General features: G+C 45.1%; 1 protein-coding gene and 1 pseudogene across 4 annotated transcripts in view; both read right to left on the reverse strand.

The window, feature by feature from the left end:
• Positions 1-1,486: 1,486 nt before the first annotated feature.
• Positions 1,487-21,271, reverse strand: LOC148216769 (copine-9-like; annotated as a pseudogene).
• Positions 21,272-23,119: 1,848 nt separating this feature from the next.
• Positions 23,120-26,467, reverse strand: part of MTMR14 (myotubularin related protein 14) — a 78,274-nt gene continuing 74,926 nt past the window's right edge. For 2 of the 4 annotated variants that reach the window (XM_088134507.1, XM_088134508.1), the window contains one exon: positions 23,120-24,284. In XM_088134507.1, the coding sequence (XP_087990633.1) occupies positions 24,107-24,284 (178 nt within the window). In that variant the 3' untranslated portion in view covers positions 23,120-24,106. Of the gene's footprint in view, positions 24,285-25,915; positions 26,123-26,467 lie in introns of all 4 variants that reach the window. The other 2 variants (XR_015795023.1, XM_088134506.1) reach the window with 2 other exon arrangements.

The raw sequence follows: 26,467 nt of genomic DNA on the forward strand, positions 1-26,467 counted from the left end.
AGCCATTATGGTGGAAATGTCACTGCAATCCTGTCAGTTACTGTTCTGGCTCCCCATGTTAAAAAGAAAATCAAAGTTGTTCATACAAGGGGACTGTATTTGAAGGAAAAGAATAGGTGAAGGAGAAGAGAGTGCCTTCACACATGCAGCCAGAGGAATCAATTGGACAGCGTTTCTCAACCTTGGAGGCTTGAAGACATGTGGACTTCAACTCCCAGAATTCTCAGAGTTGAAGTCCACACAGCTTAAAGTAGCCAAGGTTGAGAAACACTGCATCAGAATCATAGATTTAGAATGTCCCTCAGAAGTCATCCAGTCCGATCTCCTTCTCAGTGCTAAATAGCCCTCTGGAATGAGGTTCCCCCCAAAGATTTGAATGGCCCCCATCCTACTGGTGTTTTGAAAGGCCCTGAAGACCTGGCTCTTTGGCGAGTGTGACTGAACCCCCTTTTCTTATTTTCTCTGTTGCCATCTGGGTTTGCTATCTTTGTTCTATTCTGTACTGCTCTGTTTTCTTGTTTTAATGCTTTTAACAATGCATAAACCACTCTGGTAGCTGGGAGTTGGGCAGCATATAAATTTAATAAAATAATAATAATAATAATAATAATAATAATAATAATAATAATAATTTGCTTTCTAGAATGACTGTGGCAAAAGAAAGCAAAGATAGTACCAACAGTAACAGGTGCCTTGGGTGCAATCCCAAAACATCTGGAGCACCACTTGAAGACCATCAGTATTGACAATGGTGATTTTATCAGTCAATTGCATCAGTCAATTGCAAAAGGCGGTTTTACTTGGAACAGCTTACATCCTGAGATGATACCTTCAAATACCATCAAACAACAACATCTGCCTATCCCAGGGCCTTGGTAAGGACTCAGTAGGTGGATAAAAATGCCAAATCCAGTCTAAACATCTGGCTGACTGTGGGACTAACAATAATAATAAAGGATTTTGGACTAATGGTTCTTCAGTCTCTGTTTGAAGATCTCCAGCAAAAGGGGACTGATCTCTTCATGAGGCAACCCATTCCATTATTTGACAGATCTTCCCACCAGAAAATTCATGGGGGAAATATATGACGTATATGAAATTCATACAGGAGAAAAGTTTTATTCTTCTGGATCTTTCCTTCTAACCATTGCGTGGCCAGGAGGAGGGGTGAAATGAAGCTATGCAGGGGGCATTCTGTCACATGTTGCTACTGGATAGGATTTTCCAAAGGAAAATGGGCCCCATGACCTTGTGGGTGCATGAGCTTGGGGGCTTCCCTCCTTACTTAAATGTCACTGGCCTTTTACAGCATAGCAGCAATCAAGATTTAGAAGAGCTTCTCCACATAGTTTGTGGGAACCAGAGACATGAGGCATCTTTGTCACTGGATTTGACTTCTTACAGGCCAAGAGGGCCTTGATGGTGGCCTTTCCCAGTTCCCTGGGGATCATCTACCCCTTAAAATCAGCAGGGAGATCAGTCCCATTCAATTGAAGTTGCATCTCTGCAATGCAGAACTGTGGCAGATGTCTATCTTGAGGAAGAAGAAGAAGAGATGGAGGAACAAAAGTTAGGTGATAATTTGTGAGAGAAACAATGGCAGGCTTGGTACCTTATCATCTTTGCCCTCCAAAGCTCTTCTTCCCAAACTTATAATTCTGGTTTTAACCTTCTGACCATAATGCATCCATAGCATTAGAACAGACTCTTCCGGGGCACCATCATCCAGTTTCCCAAAAAACCTTGCCAGATACCCCTTCCTCATGACTCACGCGAGGGTCCGCTCCAGGCGACCTCTTTGAGAGCCGATGATCTCCCCCAAGGCCACAAAGGCCTGTCCTAAGAAGTCCTGTGCATGACACAAAGAGAGAGAGGAAGGGAGCAGTGAATCCTGGGACACAACTCAGCAGGAGAGAGGGAAAGGACAGCCCAGCTTCCCACCAAGCCAAAGATTTGGTCATCCCCTGTCTAGTTGGGGATGGTGATAACCCCAGTGTGCTGCAGCAACTACAATCTGATTGTCCTGGGCAGGGGGCAGGGCTTAGGTTCTCCAAAAGGTTCAGGATGAGCAGAGGCAGCATTAGCTGAAGGCATGGTGTTATCTGCCCAAACTGAGTGGACCTCCAAGACAGCAGGAAGGAGGACGCCCAGTCTTTGGGAAGCCAAATCAAAAGTGATGCTCCGCATGGTTCGATTTCAATGGGACTTGCTTGGAACATCTTCAGATACTATTTGTCTGAGTTCAGACTACATATGCAAGTCTCCCTTTTTCTGGGTTGGCTCAACACATTAAGCCACAAGAAAACCCTAACCATGGTTTAACATGGATCAAGCTTAGTATGTTGTGGAAATGCATCCGCTAGGGTTTCCTGGCTAAATGGGCTGTAGAAACCCAACTTCTGAACAGACCCCCTTAGAGTTATTTAGTCTCCTCCCCTTTGCTCTCCAGCCTGGTCTGGTCCAACCAGATAGTGCCATGTGAGACTATGGTCTCTTCAGAGGGTTGGACACAACTTACCTTCTACAGATCAGGTTGGGTAAAGCAGCATGAAAAGAAAAGGACAGTGGAGTTAATGGAGTTAGTGGCTTCTCACCCCACCTTGGCTGAGAAAGCTCTCTTCTGGTTTAACAAGTCAGTATAATTCCATGTCCTAGAGCAGAGCAGAGATCCATCAGTTGTGTTTATTTTTTATCTAGATATGTGATGATATACAAAGGAAGAGATGCCTTCCCCATGGGCTTACAATCTAAAAGGGAAACAACAGAGGGGAGGGAGAGGCAGGGGTCAAAAGGGGGAAAATGTGAGATTCATTCATTCCATTCACTTTAGTTAGGCTACAGCTTGGTATTGAGGGCTACTGACTTTCTCAGAAAAAATGACACTGTGCAAAATTTGAGGGTCATGACAAAAGTGGTTTTAAGAAACTGTCCAGGGAGGCAGTTTTAGTCATAAGAGGTAACAGGGTAGAAATGGATGGAGTTTAGGAAATGAAGCTGAAATATACTATGGAAATCCTGTCCCTTTAAGATAAGAGGGCATAATTAGCAACCCCCAAGCTTTGGGGTAAGGCTCTTGAGCTTGCCTAACTATAAGATTAAAAATATAAATCTAAAAATTAAATTAACTAAAATGATTGAAATGATTCTTCTCCATGTATCCTTTGCATTTCTTTGTCCTGGCTCCTGCCACTGCAGGCTACAATTCATGCACTGAATCTTCTGGAGGAGTGTCAGAAGGGGCACAACATCACCAGAAGGGGCATGGGGAAATGCAGTTTTCAGTTTGGGAAGGTTAGGGACAGACATGGGAGCAGAAGGCATTTGAAGAATTGTCCATTTTTACCCTTAAAATCACATCAAACTCTTTAAAAAAAAGGGAGATCAGAACTTACGTTGCTGAAATTTGACAGCAAAATGGCTGAATTTTGTTGGTGAGTTGGAGGTTGTGTGTGTGTGTGTGTGTGTTAAAGATAGAAACGGGAGTGATTTGCATCTCAGAGGCCTCTTACTCCAGTCCTACTCCAATTCTCGCCCTTCAATTCTCCCTAAAACACATTCTTTCCAAATATTTGCTGCCAGATATATGGTCATTTTGCAACCACATTTCAGCACCAGGAACCCGGGCAAACCCAGGCCTTGCAGTAAAGCAGGTCACAGGTCCATCTAATTCTATATTCTCAACTCTGATGAACAAAAAAGGTTTTAGCTGAGTTTTTTTTTTAAATCTTTACCTGGAAATGCTAGGAATTGAACTTAAGGCCTTCCACAGGCCGTGTGTTTACCACTGAAAGTGATTCCATTCAACATCAACTTTCACCTTAATGATGAATAAAGACTTTTTTTCTGCCTTTATAGCAGCTTTTGTCAACCTAGTGAAGAAGGGTTAAGTGAAGCTTCTCCTAGCAGGTTTCTGGACTCTTGCCATTCTCAAACGTACAGCAGCCTTCTCAACATCTGGACCTGGGAATTCTCTGAAGTCTTTTGAAGGAAGTGAAAGAAATGCTTGTGCAGCATTGAAGTGGGATCCACACATCTGGAGATTGCAAGTCAGGGGAAAGAATTTGTAGAGGGCAAAAATATGGGTGGCTGAAGGGTTTCCTGACCATGGACAAGCCAGGGAAGGAGGACAAGGGTATTCTTCCAAAACAGAACTATGAATCTCATGATTGTAACAAATATTCTGGGTATATCCTAGAAGCATATGCTAGCTGTCTGGGATGACATCTGCATGTGGAAATTGAATGTACTTTTTCTTTAAAAAAAAGAACACAATTCTTTCCTTCCTTCCTTCCTTCTTTCCTACAACTACTATTGACTTTTCTTTTCTAATTTCCACTAATTAGTTAGTGTAGATCCTAAATGAAAGAAACTCCCATGTGAATGTCCATTTGCACGTATGATAAGCAGCTGTTATACTCACATGCTTGGGCAGATTGCAAGTCTTGGAATCCACATTGTAACTGGAAAAACACAAGGAAAATACTTTACTCTTTGGCCTTTGGTCCTCCCCAAAATTTAGCTTCTGCCAGAGACAGGAGCAACAAGGAGGCAAGCCAAGAAAGAATGAAAGAAAACAGGGAAGGGTGGGGGCACGGGAGGAAGGAGGAAGGAGCAGAAGCAACTCACACATCGAAACGCAGGTTCTGCTTTTCCTCAAAATAATAGTCAAGTACAAACTTGCGGACAAAGTCAGGGTTCAGTGTGTTATCAATCACTTCTGTGCGACCAAACTGGGGAGTAGAAAGGCAAATGCAGATGGTTAATAAGGAAACAGCTCCTTACCCATATCCCCCATTTGCATGCTAGGTAAACACCACCGTTAGACAATCAGCTGCCCCAGACAGAAGGAGCTGGGAAATGGAGTGGGATGGCTAGATACTGGCCACCTGGCCTGGCCTTCAACTTGCCCACCATCCTCAGCTCCAGTGTAGCATCTTATCCCATCTCCTAAGATTCAGTTGCCTCAAGCAAGGGGCCATTTCTCATTTCTGGTTGCATGAAGGTTGACCAGTTTCCTTCCCATCCTCCTAATCCAAGGATTAAGGCCCAAAACATTAATCACCAGGGAAGAGAGAGGAAGAGGACATATGTCCTGGAGGCTCTGTATAACTGAGACAGGGATGATAAGGCTTTTGATGAGACTGTGGCCACGTGGCCCACAGAGAGCAAGGCTATGATTTGTGGAAGTGATAGCTGCTACTGTAGCTGGGAACGTATTTATCTGTTGGGAGCCAAGGAAATCATCTGCTAGGCAAAGCTGTAAAAAAGAATTATCTGCTAAGTGGCAAAGGAGGCACATTGGTCTCATCTCCCACTTCAGTAGACAATTTAAAGTCAGCAGTTCTGTCAAATGTCTTTGAGCTCTTCTGTCTGTGATTTATATAATTCTACCCAGCTTCATAACTTGGTAATTTATATATCATACATTTTGTTCTTGACTTGCTTATTTAGATTGCAGCAAATGATAGTGTGCGAAATGTTCTGACACTGACTTTTTGCTTTTTGGTTTAATAAAGAAATCAGATCTCCAGGTTTTAACCCTAGAACCTCATAAGTATAGTGAGCAATGGGCAATGGGCTAGATTTGCTAGGTGGGTTGGAAGGAGGAATAGTAGACCATGGAGAGGTTCTTGATGAGATCCTGGCAAGGATCCAGCCAATCAGAACCCATAGTATTGATATTATGCTGTTGAAATATGCCAGAAAGGTTTGGCCAACCACAAGAGCTTGATAAAACACATGCAACAGCGTTAGACATGGAGGGGAATGCAACTCCTCACCTCTCGCCATTCCTTGTCTGCAGTTCCTTGGATGTAAAGAATCACAACTGTAAGAACAAGGCAAATGTTCAGTGGAAGTCGTGTATACTTCAGGCCATCCTTGATGTCTTCCCTGTCACTACATGTTTTTAATTTTACACATGCAAATAAATCCATTCCTTTCATATCACATTCTCAATGCACCTTTGGGTGCAGCATCAACACCCCTCTTCCTCGATGCATAGCTGCTATTTCTAATAAAAATGTCACTTGGAGGAAGAGAATCTGGAGCGGAGGGGAACGAAGGGAAGTTTAATTCTTTCTCGGTTTTCTGTTACTCTTGCTCTAAACCACCATCCAGCCTGCTTTTTCTTTCGTAGTAGTCAAAATGTTAGAATTCTCCAATGTTCTAAACCAATGTTTAGATGTGATCCCGGTGTATTAAGCTCACACAGAATGCTTTCTTTTCCAAGTCAAGGTCTCTTTGTAAATTTGCATCGTATATATGGGAAAGGGGTGCAGTTCAGTAGTAAACAACACGCAAAAGATTCCAGGCTGAATCTGAAACATTTCTAAGATTGGAGAAGCCTATATTTAAAAGCATGAGAGCTGCTGCCAGTCAGCACAGCTAATATTGAGCCAAAAACCAATGATTTAATTCAATAATAAGTAGTGTTAGATGTTCCCTAAGTACATGGCACTGATTGGCTAGACCAGTGAGATTTATTTCATTTATCAGATATATCAACTGCCACAATCTTGTGACTCTCAGCCATTTCAAGGGAAAACATCCATAATAAAATAGTACAAAGTTAATAGAAGCAGTTATAACAAATATTTAAAATTGTCTTAAAACCAGAGCACGTAAAAAGTTCTACGGTGCTATCTTAGGCATTTAAAAAGAACTTCTGGAATAGCTCGGTTTTAACCTGCTTCTAAAAGGCCAAAAAGGTTGGAGCAAAACAGAAGAGAAAGAACTGGAGAAAACCACAAAATACAAAGACCTGCAAATAGAAGTAGGACGACTGTGGCAAAAGAAAGCAAAGATAGTACCAATAGTTATAGGCACCTTGGGTGCAACCCCAAAACATCTGGAGCACCACTTGAAGACCATCGGCATTGACAACATCACCATCAGTCAATTGCAAAAGGCAGCTCTACTTGAAACAGCTTCCATTCTGCGACAATCCCTTCAACACCATCAAACAACAACATCTGCCTATCCCGGGTCCTTGGGAAGGACTCGATAGGTGAATAAAAATGCCAAATCCAGTCTAAACATCTGGCTAACTGTGCAACCAAGCATAATATATTAAATTTATATGCCACCCAACTCCCAGCGACTCTGGGTGCTCTGGAACCCTGGTGCCAAACCACCTGGAGCTTTATAGGCTATAGGTTACATTGCAAATTCACCTCCCCTCTAGAGCAGTTTTGCTGTTGTTTAAAAATGTGTATATTGCTTTATCAATATAAAAAGGCAAAGTATGAACTATAAATAAATAAACATGCCACAATAATTTTTTTAAAAAGTCAAAGCACAAGCGTCCGGACTAAAATACAGGGAGAGAAGGCTGCGACTCAGCAATTATGTCTCTGCATAGATCATAGTGAAGTCAGGAGGCAGCCATGCTCCCAATACAAGACAGAGCCTGCTGTTATTTTTGGTTGATTATTAATCAATGCAAGGATCATTAATCAATTGTCCACTGTAACTTGCATCCTCATCACAGAGGCTTCTTAAAGGAAAGTTCCTTCAGTTGTGTTTGCCTTAACCGAACGTGCATTCCAAGTGATGACAATGTCATTTAACTGTTGCCTGCCAAGATATTTTATTAGGAATGTGTCTAGATCAAATCCAGCAATGCATCTCCCTGACCTAAAAGACCTAAAGCTTTACTAAACATAGCCTGGATTTGCACTTCAATTGTGATTAATATCAAAGCAAAACTAAATACACTATCCAATGCTTCCTTATTCATGTCAAGCAATTTGTGACTTGACTCAGTATTTCAGCAGATCAAGCCAATTATTCTTGGAAAAATAATATTTCTACCTGAAGGAATTTCTCAGACCTATTTCCCCTAAAGAGATAGTTTTGCCTTTTCTGAAAAACCCAGGTATCACTTCATTTCACAACCCATTTGTGATATCTCAGATGCTTTCGCCCTGGGCTTGTACTACTCTGGACTCTAACAGATAGCAAATGCATTAAACTTCCTGACCTAAATTCACCTTTTAAAAATTGTCCGTCATAGAGTCCAGCAGAATTACAACTATTCTGACAGCTTTAATCAGCTATCTCAGGATCCGAGAATCTGCATCCTTGGGCGTTCTCGCTCTATAAGGATCAGGTCCACCCTCGGACAATGACTAAAAGTTCTGTTAAGAAAGATGTTCTCAGGCTTCCATGGCATCAACTGCCGGTGTGCAAAAATCTTAACATAGTTCTCCACTTGCCTATAACTGTTCAAATTCTTATTGGATATGCAGAACTCAGAATAAGCCCCATGATTTCCAGGTAAGGAGGTATAAAGCTGCAATCTCATTTTTGTGGTGCTTTTGTAAAGATGGTTGCTAAGATTTAACTTCCTACACCATTGCAAAAGAAATGGGTGTGTCTTTACAGTTACACAAATAAAAAATGCAATCCAATAACTGACAATCAAAATATGGATGCAAAACCAGCAGAAGACACTTTTAGAGGGAATATTAACCACAGGTGAACAAAAAAAACCAGTTACACTGCTTTTTGCACACATTTTCTTGCCTTGGAGAGTTTCACTGCACAATCGAGCCCTTCCTCCAACTACTGTTAGTAGGCATGTTGGGGAAGAAGCATTTTCTGAGATATATAGGATATCGCTTTGCCCAGCTGAAACTTTTGGAGCAGCTTCCTCATCTGGGTGCTCCCAAGATACATGAAACAACGCTTGCCCTTTCCAGCCTGTATCAGATATAAGAATCAGCACTCGTGCAATGTGCACAAGACACAAAAATCAGTGTAACAACTTCACATTGCCCTATTTTAATCTGCCCTCCGCATCAGACCAAAACTGCAGGTCAACCCTTCATCCTCGTGTAATGAGAGCCGAGAGTGGAGGGAAAGAGTTGAAGTTGAACTCATCCCGGCCCGTTGGATGAAACTTATTTCTGAATAAATATGGCTAGATTTGGGACACTAAATATAAGTGTGTTAGGAAGAAAAGATTGGGAGATTTGGGGATGATGGGAGACAGCACATACAGTGTTGTTGGGAGGTCTTTCTACAGTCGTTTGTAAAGTGATCCGCAGAATTATCCTGCTGAAGCTAGTGTGTATCTATGGGTGTATCACTAAGCTTGTTTGGAGCAGATCTGATTATGGTTTCCCAGTATTCCTTGTGCAGGGGGGGGGCGTGGAATCAAGTTCACATTCTTGCTGTGCTCCCCGGGACCTTTCATAATAGCCCTGCAATTATGCTAACAGACCTGGGTGGAGACCAACTGGCAACACGGTGGACGAAGCAAAAAATGTGCTCAACAGCAACTTGTCTGGGTGAGTTTAGGGCATTCTTTTCCCATGAGGGTGAGAAAACACCCCTGAAGACAGATGATTTGGTCAACGGCACAGAATGTGGAAAAGATCCAGGCCTCACCATCTTTCTATCGCAGAGTGAACCAGGAATCAAAGCAACACAGCGGAGACTTATGGTCCTCAACTTCCCAGAAAGAGAAGAGGCAAGAGGCATGTATAATCCAACTATAGTGCTGAAATTTGAACTACAGAATGTCAGTGCTCCCCTTTTAATGGAGTTTCAACCTTACAATATCTGTAAACCACTCTCCTCGGTGTGCAGAGCATGTTCGATAAAGATTTGTTAAGGTTATAAACACACAGGAAAGAACAACTTTTGGAAGGAAGAGAAGTTTTCAAAACTCTAGTTGGATCCTCAGTACTAGAACAGTCTCCTCCAACTGGGCAGCCTCCCGATGTGATGGCCTGCAACTGCCACTCACTCCCACACCACCCTCTTGGCCACTGTAGCCTCACACGTCAGCAGGGCACTTGGTGGCAAAAGGCTGCTTCACGATCATAAAGGGCTCTTCCATGCATGAGGGCTGCCCTAATCCAGGATCTATGCTGTAACCTTAGGTTTCCATGAGGCTGTTGGTCTCGATCCAATTTAAATTCCATTTCAGCTGTTCTTCCCAGGAAATGCTGCAGATATACTTTTGAGGGCCATACAACACTTTGGGTTTGATCTCCAAAATGTGCTTTGGAGTGTGTAGGAGTGCGAGCGAAGCTGCTGCCTGCAACATCTTAAACAGCAGCGGCTTTTGCAATCCCATGGAAAGAGGACGCTACTGAACTGGTGCAGATATTTGCTACATGCTGTGAAGCAGCTGGAGAATTGATAGCTCTGCATGGGTGGGAATTCCTGCCTCCTGGTTCCTTAGTTTCTCTTTCCCCTCCTGGAGCCAAGGTATCAAGCTTAGTCCCATACAATAGCCAGTTGTTTTTTTTCTTAGTGCAAAATCAAGCAGGAAAGGTGAGGACATGGAGATGGGAATGGGGTGGCCTGCTGACTGGAATGCCCTTTTTGCCCTCCCCAAATTGCCATCTGGAGGCAGAGGAAGGACAGTTGAGAGCAGGCATGTACATGATTCCAAGGGAACAAGCAGGATAGGAGAATCATTGCATACAGGAGCCTTTTCTGGCATGCCCCGCAACCTTCTGAGACAGAGCTAACCCTTCTTGCATGTAACATCTCTTCACACTGATGCTGTTGGTAAATAAATAAACATAATAATAATTTGCTCCTAGAGCTGCCACCTCTAGCATTTGACCCCCAGATGGGTGAGTCAAAGTGTGGCAATGGAGTCTCATATTTCATCAAGCATAAACGGGTGAACTAGGCCACTGCCCTAATTGGGAATACAATTCCAGTTGGCAGCCAGGCTTAAGGCATGCCAACCAATCAGCTCTACAAAGCATTCATGAATTTCTTCAAAGTTTCAACCTTCTGGGGATTCATTCCAAATTCACCCCCTGGAGGCTCTGGGTCATACGTTCGTTGCCTTGGGCCAGAGTGGACAACTGAGTGTGATCGCACTGTTAGTGGCTTTGCTATTTGGAGGAGAGCATCTTTCAGTCGCTCTGCCATTCAGATCCGTTGAATTACCTGTCATTTTCTAAAACTGATTGCCTTTGTCAAGCACCTGCCTGGCTATTTTTCCAGCTCTACTTCTCCTGCTAGCAATCACATGCCATTGTGCAGCTCTTTATTTTTTTCTTCCTGAACAGATTTTTTTTAATGAAAAGAAAAATGATGGGGAAAGATAAGAAGATGGCTGGGAGAGAACTTAGTTGCCTGGGTAAAGGTGAAAAATCCTGAGAGCTGAATTCGACTCATAGTCACTTAGGGCTTTGACAATGGCTTTTTGTAAAACTTTCCTATCTACTTATAGGGCTAACATTTCCTGGGGGTGGTCTCCTATAGAAATACTAATGAAAGTCAAGGTCAGTTAGATGGGCAGTGTTGCTTGGACCCCTCAAAAAATCCATGAGTAAGACAGGATGAGTCCCAGTAAAATATTGTCAGGAAGCACTCTAATTGAGGCTGAAGGGTCAAAACTTCATTGCTAACTCTAACTCACTGTTGCCTGCTCTGGCCACCCTTTTCCTGTGCAATTTAAAAATGTAGTGTCTTTATTTTTTTTCCCTTCCACTAGCTCAGAATGCCTTTGTTGCAGCATCACTTGGAGACATTTGGGACACTATCCTACTTGCTGGTGGTGGGCTGCTAGTTTAAAGTCCCATTTAATGGGGAATTCCCATTAAATTCCCACTTCAGGGCTGTCAGAACTTGTGGGAGAACCCCAGAGAGCCCCGGGCTGAAGGCCTCTTCAAACCCGGCCAGTTCTGTTCTGTAGCAATTATCTAGGAACAATGCTGATCTCTAAACCAGCAAAAACTTCCCCGAAGAATGTTGTCTCACAGGTTGCCAAAGAATTTGGGCTCACCTATGGCAGTTCTTTTCTTCTGGTGACAAGAACGATGGTCAAAGTTTCTTGGAAAGAAGCGTCTCCTGGCTGATACACTCACAGAGGCAACAAATGAGCTTTAACTGAGTAGATGTGGCATCCATGTGTCCCTGATGCCCAGAAGAGAGTTTGCCAGACTTTTTAAAAGACTGGGAACCTTAAATAGGAAGCTGGCACACTTTTGTGAATATGCAAGTCTTCTAGGGCAACCATTGTGAGCATGTCCACCACATCTCTCAAGATTCCAACATGTCCCAGCCCCAAAAGGTTGTCTATCCCACACTGACCGGTAGCAGCTCTCCTAGATTTCCAGCAGAAATGTTCCCATCCTCTCTTAATGTGCCAGAGATTGAATTTGAGATCTTTTGTATGCAAAGCATGTGCTCTGACGTCGAGTCACAGCAAAGCGATAATTCCCATTCATTCATTCTGCCATTCATTCCCTCTCAGACACACGATCTGCCCTCCCAATATTCACTATGATTTATTCTCCACCACAGACCTGCCAGCTGCTTTGCTTTCTTTCTAACCCTGTGATTATAAATTTAATTTAGCTTGTAATATTCTTCCCTCACTTTGCACAATACATATCATCACACTGGCGCAGGGCTTGGGAAGAGATGATGACCAGGGCTGATCAGATCTGTAGGCAACTGTCCAATGGTGCACCAAGTAAACAGGCAAGATTCAGCTCACGTGTCCCCTTCAACTGCCTATGATGGGACTGAGATGCTCCCAACATTCCCCAAATTGTGTAGGGTAATGTGGTTGATGTCAGACCCCAAAGAGCAGTTTTCCTCAACCAGGAGCCCTCCAAATACATTGAACCACAATTCCAATTACCCCAGATGATGCAAGTTGTAGTCCAACAGATCTAAAGAGCATGAGGTTGGGAAGGCTGTCTTGAACTGTAGGGAGCCACAAAGAGGACCTTGGGGAAACTTTGCAGAGATGGTGACAAGAAACACATGTTAAGCCCAGGAAACAAAGAAAAGATTAGGAAGAAACTCATACTGGCTCTACCTCACTCCCAGAGGTAGAAGAGGGAGGGAAGGGAAAATGCAGTCAGGCTTACAAGATTCTGTTACTGTAGCCTGTATCAGTAAAATATAGTTCCAGTCAAACTTGTGGAGTCCATTGAGGTAGGTCTGGCCTACCTCAAAGGGCTGATAGGAATTAATTCCTGATGGTGGTGGTTGAACTATATCAGGGGAGATGTTCTTGTCCCTTAATGTAGCTGGGAGAAGAAATTATTGTCAAGACCGCTGTCAAGGGATCCCAGCCTTTGACTCTTGCAGGGGTGGGGTGGGGGCTCCCATTATACCCAGCATTTCGTGTCAAGAATGTTGCTCCTAGATTTACCAGCTGAGCGTACTTACCAGGATCAGACTTGGAAAAAGTGTCCATATCCAACAGATTCCTGGAAAGACGAAGGAGCAAAGGGGTAGAAAGAAAGACACAGAGGTTACTAGCTTGCAAATACAGAGAGGCTGTGTGTGTAACAAGCATAGGATTTGCTTGCTCCCAATTAATTTCCTTATAGCAGAATCACCCTGACCCTTCTGAGTTACTTCTGTTCTCGGGCCAAAAATTCCTTCTGTTAGGATTATAAAGCATCTAGATTAAGAGGCCATTAAAGGAGGTAATCAAATCTGCAGCCAGTGGCAGCTTTGAGCTGGAGCGAAGAGAACAGAGCCAATCCACCATGTTAGAGCTTTTAAAGTGCCAGCAAGATAAGTGCTGGTGAAACACTCACATCTATTCTGGCTCACCACTTAGTGGCGGCTTCGGTTTGGTGCTTGTTTCCCGTGCCGGACTCCATAAACGGAGCTTTCTTTATTAGAAGACCATTTCTACCCAGAAATAGGAACCTCCTTCTTTTTTCTATGCAAGAGTCCACAGGAGTGCAGAGCTCCAATAATTAGAAACCCCTTCATTTTGTTACTGCTTAAAAGTAGAGGTCCAACAAGGAACAAGAAATTGTTTTCATTTAAAAGTTGCTAGGCCTCATGATATCTAGGCCAAGAGCGTGAGGACATTTGTTCCTTTCTGTAACCAGAAACCTGACCTCCCCCAATTGGAGACGAATGCAAAAGATGTCTGTGTGTAATGAAGTTGAGCTCGGGGATTTATTTTGAGCCTCAGCGCTGAAATGGGGCTCACATTCCTTCCACACAAAAAATCTGTATCTGGTGACCCCAAGCTTCTTTTTTTTTAAAATTCAGTAGTGTAATCTAGAGCAAATCTCCCAAAAATCTAACACTAGCTTCTTACCTATTTTCTGTCCATTCTGACTTGGGAAAAAACAGAAGCTCTTGCTATACACAGTCTGACGAACAAGAGAGAGCACAATACAGCCAATGGGAATCACAAAGTTGTGAGGTTCAGTGTCTCCTACACAATATCCCTCAACCCCTTTCTTCTCTGCCATGCCCCATCATCCCTGCCACCCAGTTTCCAGTCCTTTGAAAACTTTCATCTTAGAAGATAAGTGACTTTGGGCCCGTCCCTCTCCCTCAGCCCAACTCAGCTCACACGGTTGTTGTTGTGGGGAAAATAGGAGGAGGAAGGAGTCTTAGGCAAGTTTGCTGCCTTGAGTTATTTATAAAAAAAAATAAGGAAGGTGGGATAAAAAAAATCTAAATCTACAAATCTAAATGACCACAAGTGAAATATGGTGAAACCCATTCAGAAATGATGTGAGGGTGACATGGTCCAGCCTCAAGTGGTCACCAGAAGCCATAGGCTCAGCGGCTTCTGGAAGCACTGAGTACAAGAGGAAAAGGCTGTATCGACAGTATCCGAGGAGGTCTGGCAGCGGTTTATCCCATTCACTCATCTAGGCTTTTGCTGGCTTAGTGTTAGTGGGTAACTGGCCCTTGGGAGGCAGGATCAGAAGTACTTTCAGAAGTACTTACCAAGGGCTGGTAATCCAGGCTTAGTGAAGCACCATCCAAAGCCATTGGACTGAAATACTGCCCCCACGCTCTGTAGGTGCAGTTGGTCTCATGCTATATGGGCAAAATCCCTTGGCTTCTTCATATCTGTCTTATTATTATTTCTTCCTATTTTTTCAGGAGTGGAGAGGATGGAAAGCCTGGCTCTTATAGGCGAGGCATTAGCAAGCAAGCCTTACACTGAGTAGGAAGCCATTATACCTTTCCTCTGAGTAGACCCCAGGTGCATCTGAGTAGACCCATCCCTTTTAGATCCCTTTCTCCTCTAAGATAGCCTGGCCCAGACTGGGCCCCTCAAGAGGTGGGGCACCCCCTGGCAGAATTCTCAGCAATAGTCATGCCGGTCCATACCTATGGACAATCAAAGGATGCTGGTTTAAACTAAGCATGGGAAACGGATTCTCTTGGGAGCAATCTCTTAGGCAAGGCCAGACACAGCAGCAGGCAGAGCCGTTAGGGCAAAAAATAGCCTCCCACCCCACCCCATTCTCTCTGGGTCTAAACCCCTGGGTCTTACTTCCTCCTTATCCAGTGGACTGCCAGGGAGGAACAGATGATCTGCCAAGGGCTTTGGGGGGAAAAAGGGCTGCATACAGAGATCAGGGAAGCCAACGATGCTACAAAGACTTTCCTGTGTAATCAGGGAGGATGGTTTTTGTGGTGAGGGGAGGGAACACCTTTTCATTCAGGAACCCCCACACTACAGTCATTGCGGCACTGTAGTTTTTAATGTTCCACCGGATGCTGCTACAGCAATAGTTTCTGTGGATTAATTCCTTCAAGTGATACGAAGAGAAGAGAACGCTTGAGGTACAGCAGCCAAGAGAGCTCCAGAGGTATACAGCTGTTTCCCCTCCTTTGCATGCAGCTGGCTTGCCAAGTCCTCCCTGCGGCCACCCTCCTGCTTTCTGGCCTCAGCTGCAATTAAGCCACAATGCGCTTCCCTCTGAAGCGCAAGGACAGCCCTGCAAAGTGGACCTAAAACTCTGACTTCCATAAAAGTGGCTCACCCCAGAGGATTAAGCAAAAATGGCTGACAGGAAACAGGCTTTGTTTAAAACGCTGCTACAGTATTTATTGCTGAAGCATCCATGGTATCCACAGTGCCCCCCCAGCTCTGTGGGTTGGGAGTGGGGGGCACTGTTTGCAGTGGTTCTCCTCCTTCCTCCAAGGCTGGCACCAGTCTGCGTGGGTGGGGGGCAGAGATTCAGCCCTAGGGCCCTGTTATGCCAACCTCTCCTATTTAATATCTCTATGAAACCGCTGGGAGAGGTCATCCACCGGCATGGGGTTCGGTATCCTTACTACGCTGATGATGCCCAATTATACATCTCGACCCCATGCCGAGCAGATGATGCTCTTCAGGTGCTGGCTCAGGGCCTGGAGGCTGTCAGGGCCTGTATGGGGAGAAACTGGCTAGCAAGATGGAGTGGTTGTGGGTTTTGGCCCCCAGGGTCAGGAGAGTTAATATCTCTGACTCTGGATGGGGTAACATTCCTCCGGACAGACCTCGTGCGCAATTGGGGGGGTCCTTCTGGACTGGTGGCTCCTGCTGGAAGAGCAGGTGGCAGCCTGAACAGGAGGCCTTGCTCGTAGTCACTCATGCCCTAGTCACTTCCTGACTGGACTACTGCAATGAGCTCTGCTTAGGGCTGCCCTTGAAGACCATCCAGAAGCTGCAACTGCTGCAGAATGGAGTGCCATGCACAGTTCTGGACACTGGGTGGTTCACCCATGTTACACCACTGTTGCATGAGCTGCACTGGCTCCCAGCTGCTTTCTGGGTGCAGTTCAAGGTGCTGGTTATCACCTTTAGAGCTCTACGTGGCATAGGGCAGGTTATTTGTGGACTGCCTCTCCCTGAGGGTATCTGCCCATCCCACTAGGTCAGGTAGGGTGGGTGCACTCCAGGTCCCCTCCCTTAAACTTTGCCATCTGGTGGGACCTTGGAGATGTGCCTCCTTAGTGGCCGTCCCAGTCCTTTGGACAGCCTCCCCCTTGAGATGAAGGGGGTGGGGTGGGGTGGGGTGGTTAGCCTTTTAGCCTTCCAAAAGGCCACAAAGACCTGGCTCTTTCCCCAGACATTGGGCTGGGATGGGGGCTGAGTCTACAGTATGTCTGGTGCCTGGTGGGAAAGGTCTGATTTATTTGGTTTTATATTGTTGTTTTTATTGGTAGTGGTGACGGGGTGAGATAGGTGACCATATAAATTCTTTAAATAAATAACAAGTCAGGAGTTCCTAAGCTCTCCTTACTTCTTTCTTATTCTGGAAGCAAACCGCTTTTTCCAGAAACTCCGGCCCATGGAGAATCTTCTCTTGCTAAACCAATCTACAGGTGAGTGAAAACTAGTGAGCTCTATCTTTTTAACTTTTTTAGCAGAGCCCCCAGTGTTTATCAGTGTTTTAAAATTTACATTTCACCAGGAATACACAATCAGAATTTCTTCCTGAATGGTTAAAGATACCACCATCTTAAACCAATGTTTCTCAGGCTTGGCAATTTTAAGATGTGAGGACTTCAACTCCCAGAATTCCCTAGCCAGCCATTTTGATGTTTCTAATTCTATATATTTCACCACTAACACACAATTCTGCCTGATACAGCATAGTAGAATACTGTTTTTGGCTGTTTTTCATCTTTCGTTTAGCCAAGCTCGCAGGTGTACATGTGTACAGGTAGTCCTCGTTTAGCAACTGCCTTGTTTAGTGACTGTTTGCAGTTACAATGGTGATGAAAAAGTAACTCTGCAACCAGTCCTCGCATTTATGACCTTTGCAGGTCTGTAAAGCAAAGGAAAGCTGAAGTAAGATTGTAAGGACAGTTGTGGTTTCATTTAGTGACCACTTCACTTAACAACTGAGTTGCTGGTCCCAGTTGTGGTTGCTAAACAAGGACTACCTATACGATGGGAAATCATTACCTATTCCTATTTCATTCCTATTTTTGCCACTTCAGGAGGCCTTGCTACGATTCTTTCAGAGCAACTAGCTAACCTTGTTCTTCCTCAGGACAAATTCAGCTCTTTACATCTTTCTGCTAATGTAGATGCTTTATGTGCATAAGTGTTACAGCATATTTCTCCCAGTATAGCTGTCATGGTGTTGACAAGACATTTGTATATGCAAACATCCTCCCTTGCTTTAAACAGGCTAAGAGACGAAACTATAGCCAAAAGCCGAGTAGCAGTTCTGCATTTAAGAGTCTCGGATGGTATGAAGCTGCAACCATCATCTCTCGTTAACCATGTTGGGTTGCAAGCCTGGCACTCTTTTTCTCTAAGAAATGTTAACATATATGACAAATTATATCTATTCCTAAACATTGGCTGGGTTCATACAACGCACTTAATATGACCAGTTAAAGACTTTGCTAGCTGCATTCACATGACGGGGATGTTACTTTAAAGGGCTTGGCATGTGGGACAAATGACTGTCCAATGTATTCTGTGAAGCCAGAAAATGGGTTAATTCAGCAGCTGCACTAATCCTGTTGTGAGAACCCAGCCATACTGTGGACTCAGAATTTGGAATAATCTTAACTGCTTCTTTGCATTTAACATGCAAGTTGTAAAACAAACAAACAAACAACAGCAGCAAAAACCACAACTAATAAACAAGGAGGGGGAATAGCATCACTGGAGGAGTCACAAGGATGGGAGAATTATAAAGGTCAGGGAGGGGAAAGGAGAATTTCACCTTTCCTTCCCATGCTGTCTTCCTGAGGAAAACCCCTCTCTGATCCTAGTTTCTGCACTGGGAGTTCCCTTCCCCAAAATTACAATGTTCAGAGGACTCATACCCATTTTTCTTGTCTTTGGCAAAGTTCAGGGCGGGATCTGTGGCCTTTTGATCCTACTCCAGAGATTGGACCAAGGTTGCCACACAGCTTCATAGTGAAGCAGGCCTTTCTGCACCTTCCCTCCCTCCTAGCCTAATTTCACTCCCCCCACCCCCTGCTTTGCTCTTAGGGCTTATTTGGGGGCCGTTGGCTGTGCTGCTGCTGCAACAACAGGAATGGCAGATTAACCATCGAGAAGGCTAATCTAAGCTTTCACTGGGCAGTAGACCCATCCTTGAAGTCAGATCAGCTTGACTCTGGTAAGTTTTCTTCTCTGGTTGCCATCCTGATACCTCCCCTTGCCACCTGGTTGGTCCTAATGATGTACTTTTTTCCTTTCTTTCATGAAAACAGTCCTTAGGAGAGGAACCAGGAACCCCAAAGTATCACAGCTGAAACATGAAAGCATCCTTGAGCCTGAACGACTCAATTCAACCTTCCCTTGCATGGCAAGGGCCACATTCTGTGGCCAAAGAAACGCCTTTGGGGTAGTCCAGAGCAGAAGGGCAGATTCCCACCACCCGTCCCCAGAACAGAGCTGCTGAATAGGAAGACAACTTTTACCTCCCCTGGCTAAGAAGAATTTCTGTGCACTTACCTTCTTCGGCATCGTATTCTCTGCTCTAGGCTTCATCCCTGGCAGACTTGGTGTAGCTGACAGTGACGCCCCTTGGTCTTGTGGCGCTGAGAGCCACACATCCTTTCTATTCCTCATGGGACACAGATTCCTGCTCTTCTCCCACCAAAACGGGTGATGCTTACCATTGGGGGGAACTACTCTCCTCTCCCTGACTGAAGGCTTCTGTTCTCTATCCATTCAGATCTATTTTTAAACCTAGCCTCCAGGGGCTAGGAAGATTCACTTACAGCATTGCTGCGGTACAGGCCTTCCCTCCCTGCAGCCGAGAGGCTCCCGCCAGCCTTCCGAATCTACTTGCACCCAGCTTCCTGCCACCTGAGCCCACAAGGGACAGAAAGGCCCCGCTCTCTCTCACCTTCTTCTCAAAAACATATCCCAACACACCACAGTACAAACTGCCCAACTCAGTCTAGCATATTGTGTGAATCTAGCTGGTGAGACTTTGGGATACCATAATAGTTTTCTGCAAAACAAAACCCTCTATTATGCTATTAGAATAAATAGTGCAAATTGGATAGGTTGGCAAAGTAAACAAACAATGAACACCAAAGACCATTTTCACGCTTAATTCCTGACAAATGTGCAAGCTGACATCCAGCTGTTGTATTCATGGGTACTGAAACATGAATTAGAGGGCAACAGTGTTTAAATGTGAATATTCAAGCAAAAAGTGAAGAGAAATCCTGTATTAGCGAGTCAAATTTTTGACTACTGAACGTTCTGTTTGTCTCTGGTTTCTAGGCTTGAAACAAAAGGTAACATATGTTTTAAAACTTTTAATCATGAGGGCTAGAAATGTGTGGTTGTTTTTCTATTAAGGGAATTTCAGGATTCTGCTACTAAACTTATTGGACATCTCTTCAGGAGTCGAGTTTAGAACTTTACATGGAGCTCTATATATGTCATATATATTCTAAAAAAACCTGTATATAATAACATGTCATACTGAACTTAAACAAAATAGGCTTGTACATTTGTAAGAATGCAAGGGAGCCCTAATTGTAGTTAGTTCTTCATCAGTAAAGAACAATCCTTCTCCATATCTTTGACAGAGACAGAGATGGACATCATGATCTTCAATTTATCCCAGCCCTATGATTCAAGTACATTACATTTCACCATGACAGCTGTACAAAATGGAAATATGGGTGCATGCAGTGATATTCATGGAAAGCAACTAGTACAAAGAAAACATCTAAACCCCAAATACTGAGAGAACATAAACACATACAAACTGGCCACTGGTAACATAAGCACTAACAGAGTATTTTCACTCTACTGCAAGGTTTTCAACCTTGGCAACTTTAAGATGTGTGGACTAACTCCCAGAATTCCCCAGCCAGCATATGCTGGCTGGGAAATTCTGGGAGTTGAAGTCCACACATCTTAAAGTTGCCAAGGTTGAAAAACCCCGCTCTACTGTATGAATGGAAGATGAATGCTGGGCTGAAAAAGTACATGGAACTGAACAAATGCACAGCAAGTACAGAAGAGAGTGAGAGTAAATGTTGTATAGGTACACAGAAATGCAATGAGCAAAAGAGGAAAAGCATTGTAATATACAGATAAGAAACTCTGTGGTTGATGTGCAGCACTCACATTCCTGGTTGTACCCCCCTGGGCAGTAAGCAGCCTATATAATAGTGTCACACCCCAACTGGATGCATTCCCCACACCATGGAATGTATTCATCGTTGAACGACCTACTTGCACATTATGTTCCACATCCCACACACGCAGTGGGATATTCACGATACACTTTTTGTACAAAAGCACACCCTGGGTGCTCCTGATCGCTGCTTGCACGCTCTTCATGCAGGCTTTCCAGCTAGGCAGCGTGGCTCTCCATCCCGTCTCTCTCCCCCAAGGAAGGTGAGTTGAGATCTGGCCAACCCTCCTGCGATGGGGCGAGCAGATCGGGGCTCCAGGGGTCTCTGTCCTTCCGCCCCTCCGCGGCCACTTCCGCACTCACCTGCAGGATACGGTGAGCTCCACCTTGGTGGCTGGCACTCGGGAGGGCGCGGACTCCAGGGCTCCCGGAGACGCCATCTCCGCCGCCAGCCTCCAGAAGCGCTAGGGGGAACGCGGGGCGCTCTCCATGGGGCGGGAAGGCGCAGGAGGCTCCTTCGATCGCCGCTCTGGCTCGCTCCGTCTAGCCGCGTCCGCTCCCGCGCCAGGTGGCCGCACGTGTTGAGTACTGGGGGAGGACCCAGAGCCGGGGAGGGCCGCTACTCTCCCGCCCTTTCGTTCCGCCTCGCCTCCGCCCACCGCCGCGCCAAGGAGCTGTCCGAGGTGCTGAACCCATCGGCGGGCGCTGCTTGCCGGAGATCCCTCGCACCGAGGAAGGGCGGGCCCCTCCTCAAAGCGGCGTCCTCGCCCTCGCAGCTCCGCCCCCATGAGAACCAGAGAGGGGGGAGGTGGCGGGGCCTGGAGATCGAGGTTCGCCTCCTTTCCCCCACCCCTCCTCTCTTGGTTTCCCCTACTATCCGCAAGCGGGCGAATTTGAACGGTCCGCCGTTGTTCGGTTCATCAGATGCGGGGCAGGGCTACTTATAGCAGAGAGGAAGGCGGGGGAGCAGCGCAGCGCAGCGCAGCGCGACCCCGGGCTCTGCCTGAAAGCTCGCCCAGAACCATCCGAGCGGAAGGTTGAGGGCAGAAGGGGCTTTGAGAGCGGAAGTCCACCCTGGCCAACAGGACGAGGATTGAACTTGCCTTTTGAGCGACTACGATAAACTTGGGGAGAGACTGTGGCTGCTGTCGGCTGATAGCTGCTGCTCCGGTGTCCCAGAAGCAGAGGGTATGGCTGAGTTTTGGAAACTGGTCACCCGTGAGTCTCTGCCTGGTTACTGCGATCCTAGTTTATGAGGAAGCGGTGGTTGTCCTCCTGCCAGATCTGCAGGCTGTCTGCTCAGCCAGGGTGCTGGAACACATTAGGATTTTGATCTGATTGACTGCAGTTCGTCTGGGACCGCGAGGGCAAGGAAGCTTATTCTCAGTTATGCTGAGGAGAGCAGCCTTGAACTCCATAGCATGCATGCGAAGCTCTGACTTGTTCAAAAACAGAAGTTCAATTTCATACTAACATGTTCAAATCATGAATGTTGGACTTAGCTGTGGATTCCCTCATTGTCACAGCAGTACATCAACAAATGAAAAATAATAGTATTCTTATTAGAGAGTCAGCATTTTGTCATGGCCCCTTTTATGGATTCCTGGCAGAGTCTTCCTCTACTTTTTCTCACCAAGGTCCCAATTCTTCTGTGGGCAATTATCCTCCATTAGAAGGTGGGGGGGGGGGGAAACTGCATGTAATTCTACTACAAATCAAGATTACAATGAAGTAATCTCTGCTTCAGCATGATGTTTGACTTTTTTTTTTTAGCAGCTTAACATAATACTACTTTTGCTCATGTCAAAGTTTAGGGGAAAACATAGCATGGAAAACTCCTGACATTAGTAGGCTTCATTACCAATGCTATATAAATCAGACTGACAGGGTCATCAGTAAAGAATGTGGCCTGATTTCATTGTTGGCTCATGTTATGAAGAACACTACAGTAGCTTTGTCAACCTACACCTGGTGCCCCCCCCATGAATCTCATTCTGCATGATCTATGGCAAGGGGCTGTGGGAATTGCAGTCCAAAACTTATTGAGGCCCTTACACTGCCTACTGATAGAGACACCTATAAGTCATCTACTCCAGCTATCCCAGATGTGTTGGACTTCAAACTCCATAATGCCCTGCCAGCATGGCCAAGGGAACTGGAATCCTACACATCTGAAAAGTAGCAAGTACAGAACTATTCCAATCACAAAGTGCTGCTTTATATAGTAATACATCAAACTGTTATAGCAAGCTGTTTCTCCAAAGTCCCAGTCAAATGCCAGGGCAGTTCAAGGGTTAGAAGGAAAGAAGAGCATTTACATTTTACTTTTCCCCTTTTATATGTGAGACCTTATACTAAAGAAAGAAAAAAAAAGCACTCTTATCTAGGCTAGCATTAAAATATAATTGATTTCTTCAGTAGTACAGAAAAGGCATTAGAGAACATGCTTCCTGAAAAATCTCAGCTTTCATGTTAAGCAAAGAAAAAGCATTATTTAAAAGCAAATGGGTATTGCCTGGTGAGATCTCAGCAGCCACAATAGCAGCTAAATCGGATTTTCAGTGAGTGGGATGACATAGGAAGAGTTCCACGGCTACATGATTAGCAAACCCAAAATAAATTATGCCAAATAATGAAACTGTACAATTACACAAAATATGCAAGCTTGACTCACACGTATAGAATTATGCAGGTCATAAAATTAATGTTTTGGGGGACCTTGTCTAGATTACTTGGGGCCAGAACTCTTAATTTCATAGACTGTCTAGAATTGATGGAGAGGGAGAGAATTCTGCAGTTGATCTGAAGAAGAGCCCGGATGAAAACCAGAACCTCCATTAGCAGCTACTTCCTTCACCCTGAAGGGCTCACATTCTAAGTAGCATTTTTTTATCCCTCAGGGCCAGGCCAGGCCAAACTCAGTATAGGGCATAGGTAAAGAGAAAGCAAACATACACACAGAGTCAGTACCAAGATGTTTTGACACATTTTACTGCGGTGATTTGTCAGCGCTTGCCAAGTCCTAAAAGACTGGGGACAGAACCCCTTGTTTCCAGTGGAAATCAGCCCAGCGTGAAGTAACACAGACTGCAACCACAGTCAGTCAGATGGACCCAGAAGAGCTGAAAGTCTGGCAGCCCTATAGAAGATGATGTGGCAGCCAAAGGCTCTAACACAGACCAGAAGCTGGCACTTGGGGTCACATGGCTTTGAGGTTCCTTCATCTGTTGGACTAGACAGTAACCCATTCAGTGTGGTGGCAGGCAGACAAAATGTCAAAGGACATTGCTTCCTCTGAGTCCTACGCCCCGAACAAATTGCTCCAGAAGGCCCCCAATGGCTCCTGATGAGCTTGGTGACACCATTTTCAGACCCACGGTGCTGTTGTAGGTAGCCAAGAACGTTGAGCGCACTTCCTCTAACCGGGATTCCCTCTCCGTCAGTGTCACCAACCTGTAAGAATATTAATAATACTGTTTACATGGCAATTTTGGGAGGCTCAAAGAACTTCACATAAAATCCATACCCTGATGATACCCAAGTGTGTCACTCCCATATATTATTTATTGGGGTAGGCGGATGGGAGGGGTTGAGAGATATTGGCTTTCTAAAGTTGCCTAAAGAGATCTTAATGCTTGAAATGGGGGGGGGGCTTCCTGGTTCATAGCTCCATCTTAAACATTAGCTCACAAAATATAGGTGCAATATACAGTTACTGATGTAGCTCTGGAGATGATTAACATGTCATAGTAAGTTATCTCCTAGTCCCGCTACGGGGAAGAAGAGGAATAAAATAGTCATGATGCAGGAGGCTTCTCCATTTTTGTTTTCTGTACCTTGATGCATAATTAAATGGAATTTATGACCAGGAGATGGGTCCAAAAGCAGGAGCCATTCCCCAGGAACAACTGTCCTACTTGGGCTTTTTGCCTGCAATGCTACGACTACAACTGAGAGGGGTTCAAAGAGAAGTGAACCAGCATCTGCTCAGCTGCAATGAATTCCTTGCCTATGGCCTCAAGACTTGAGCCATTTCTCCCTCAAACACCCCTGGCTTTTACAGCTCAGATTAGAAAGAGGCTGAAAGCAAAAGGCGACACAGCAAGGGGAAAATGAAAAGGCCTCGGGGTGGGTATGTGTTAAGCTTGTTCTGGAAAAGTCTTTTTAAAAAATCACAGATATGTGAGAAATTCAGGCGAATGTGACAGCCAATAAGTTGAACTCAGAATCTGCATGCCCTTGATGAAAGCTGAGTTACAAATTATTGCTCAATGGGAAAAGCCTCCTTCCCCCAACTCTTCCTCTTGCTTGCAATTTGCCACACCAGCCCCACAGAACACACATTCCACCTGCCCTCTCCTGCTGCTGAACAAAAGAGGAAGCTCAGCACTAGGGGTCGGGGGAGGCAATACCCCCCACCAAACAAATCTGCTGCGTCTTTCTCCACCATTAAAGGAACTCCGTCAAGACAGGAAGAGTGACTCGTGCTCTGTCCTGCTGGCTGAGCTTTCATCCAAGTACTTTGGGATAAAACCTGCTGGCCATAGCTCCAATATTAGCAATGCACAACTCTTCCCTCTACCAGGCTCAAATTGAGAGCAGCCTTTCCGGAGACGGAGGAGAATGAGGAGAAAGCCCCGAGGATTTCCAATGGCACCTATTTCCCCCCTGCCATTCTGTGAAAGCAAGGAACCACAGGAGAGGTGCTTTATGTGCAGGAAGGCCAAGGGTTCCTCGGTGGCCTGCCTCCTCTCCATCTGATCTATGTACTAATGGGGGGGGGAGGGGTGGAAGGGGGAGGAGGAAAAGCAAGCAAGTCATTCCAGATGAGAGAAGCGCAAAGGGAGATTATAGTTCAAAGGCATCTGCTCTGAATGTCTTACGAAAAAAAGACATCTTTACTGTGCTTGAAGATACACCTCTTCCTTATTTCTCTCAAAGAGAATCAGGTCTTCCTCCAAAGAGGTCATCCCAAGGGCATGGCACAAACCTGCCCATCAAAAATTCACTTTCATCTCCCCAGGGTTTCACAGGCTAGAAACCGGCACTGTTAATTTGAATGGAAGCAGTAGAAAACCACCCACCGCCAGCAGCTTCCAGTCCGGAAAGAGCAGCAAGGGGATACGGTGGTAGGCTCGGATTAAAAACAAAAACAGAAGTCCAACCAGAAAGGCAGCCAACTGGGCTTGCTATTTATCCTGCCAGCTTTGCAAATGTAGGAGTCAGGAGAGAGTGAGAAATTCATCTTCCAGCTTCCCCATCGCGACTGCTTGATTAGCTGATGGAACTCCCTGTTACAAGATGAAACGCCGGATATTTCAAAACAGAGGTGGCATATCTGAGTATCTTGCATCACAAAATCCACTATTCTAGTTCAAGGGCAAACTCAGCAGGTGCGGCCAAGAAGCCCAAATTCCCTGCGTTGTCTTCCACAAAAACCAGATGTCAAAGTCCATAAATAAAACCTCTCATACCTGTCCCAAACACCTGGAGGACCTTCTGGAGCCACAGCCTCTGTTTGAGGGAGGTTGCGGCCAGGAGGGTCTTTGTTCAGTTTCAGCCGATGCCCCACCTGTGGCCTTACCCAGAACAGGATGGATGGAAGACAGTCACTCATGACCTTGCCATCTCTCACT

The sequence above is a fragment of the Python bivittatus genome, unplaced genomic scaffold (genome assembly GCF_059951505.1).
Source record: "Python bivittatus isolate LINGU-HERP-01145 unplaced genomic scaffold, Pbiv_v1 ctg000080_np1212, whole genome shotgun sequence".
In the NCBI taxonomy this organism is placed as follows: domain Eukaryota; kingdom Metazoa; phylum Chordata; class Lepidosauria; order Squamata; family Pythonidae; genus Python; species Python bivittatus.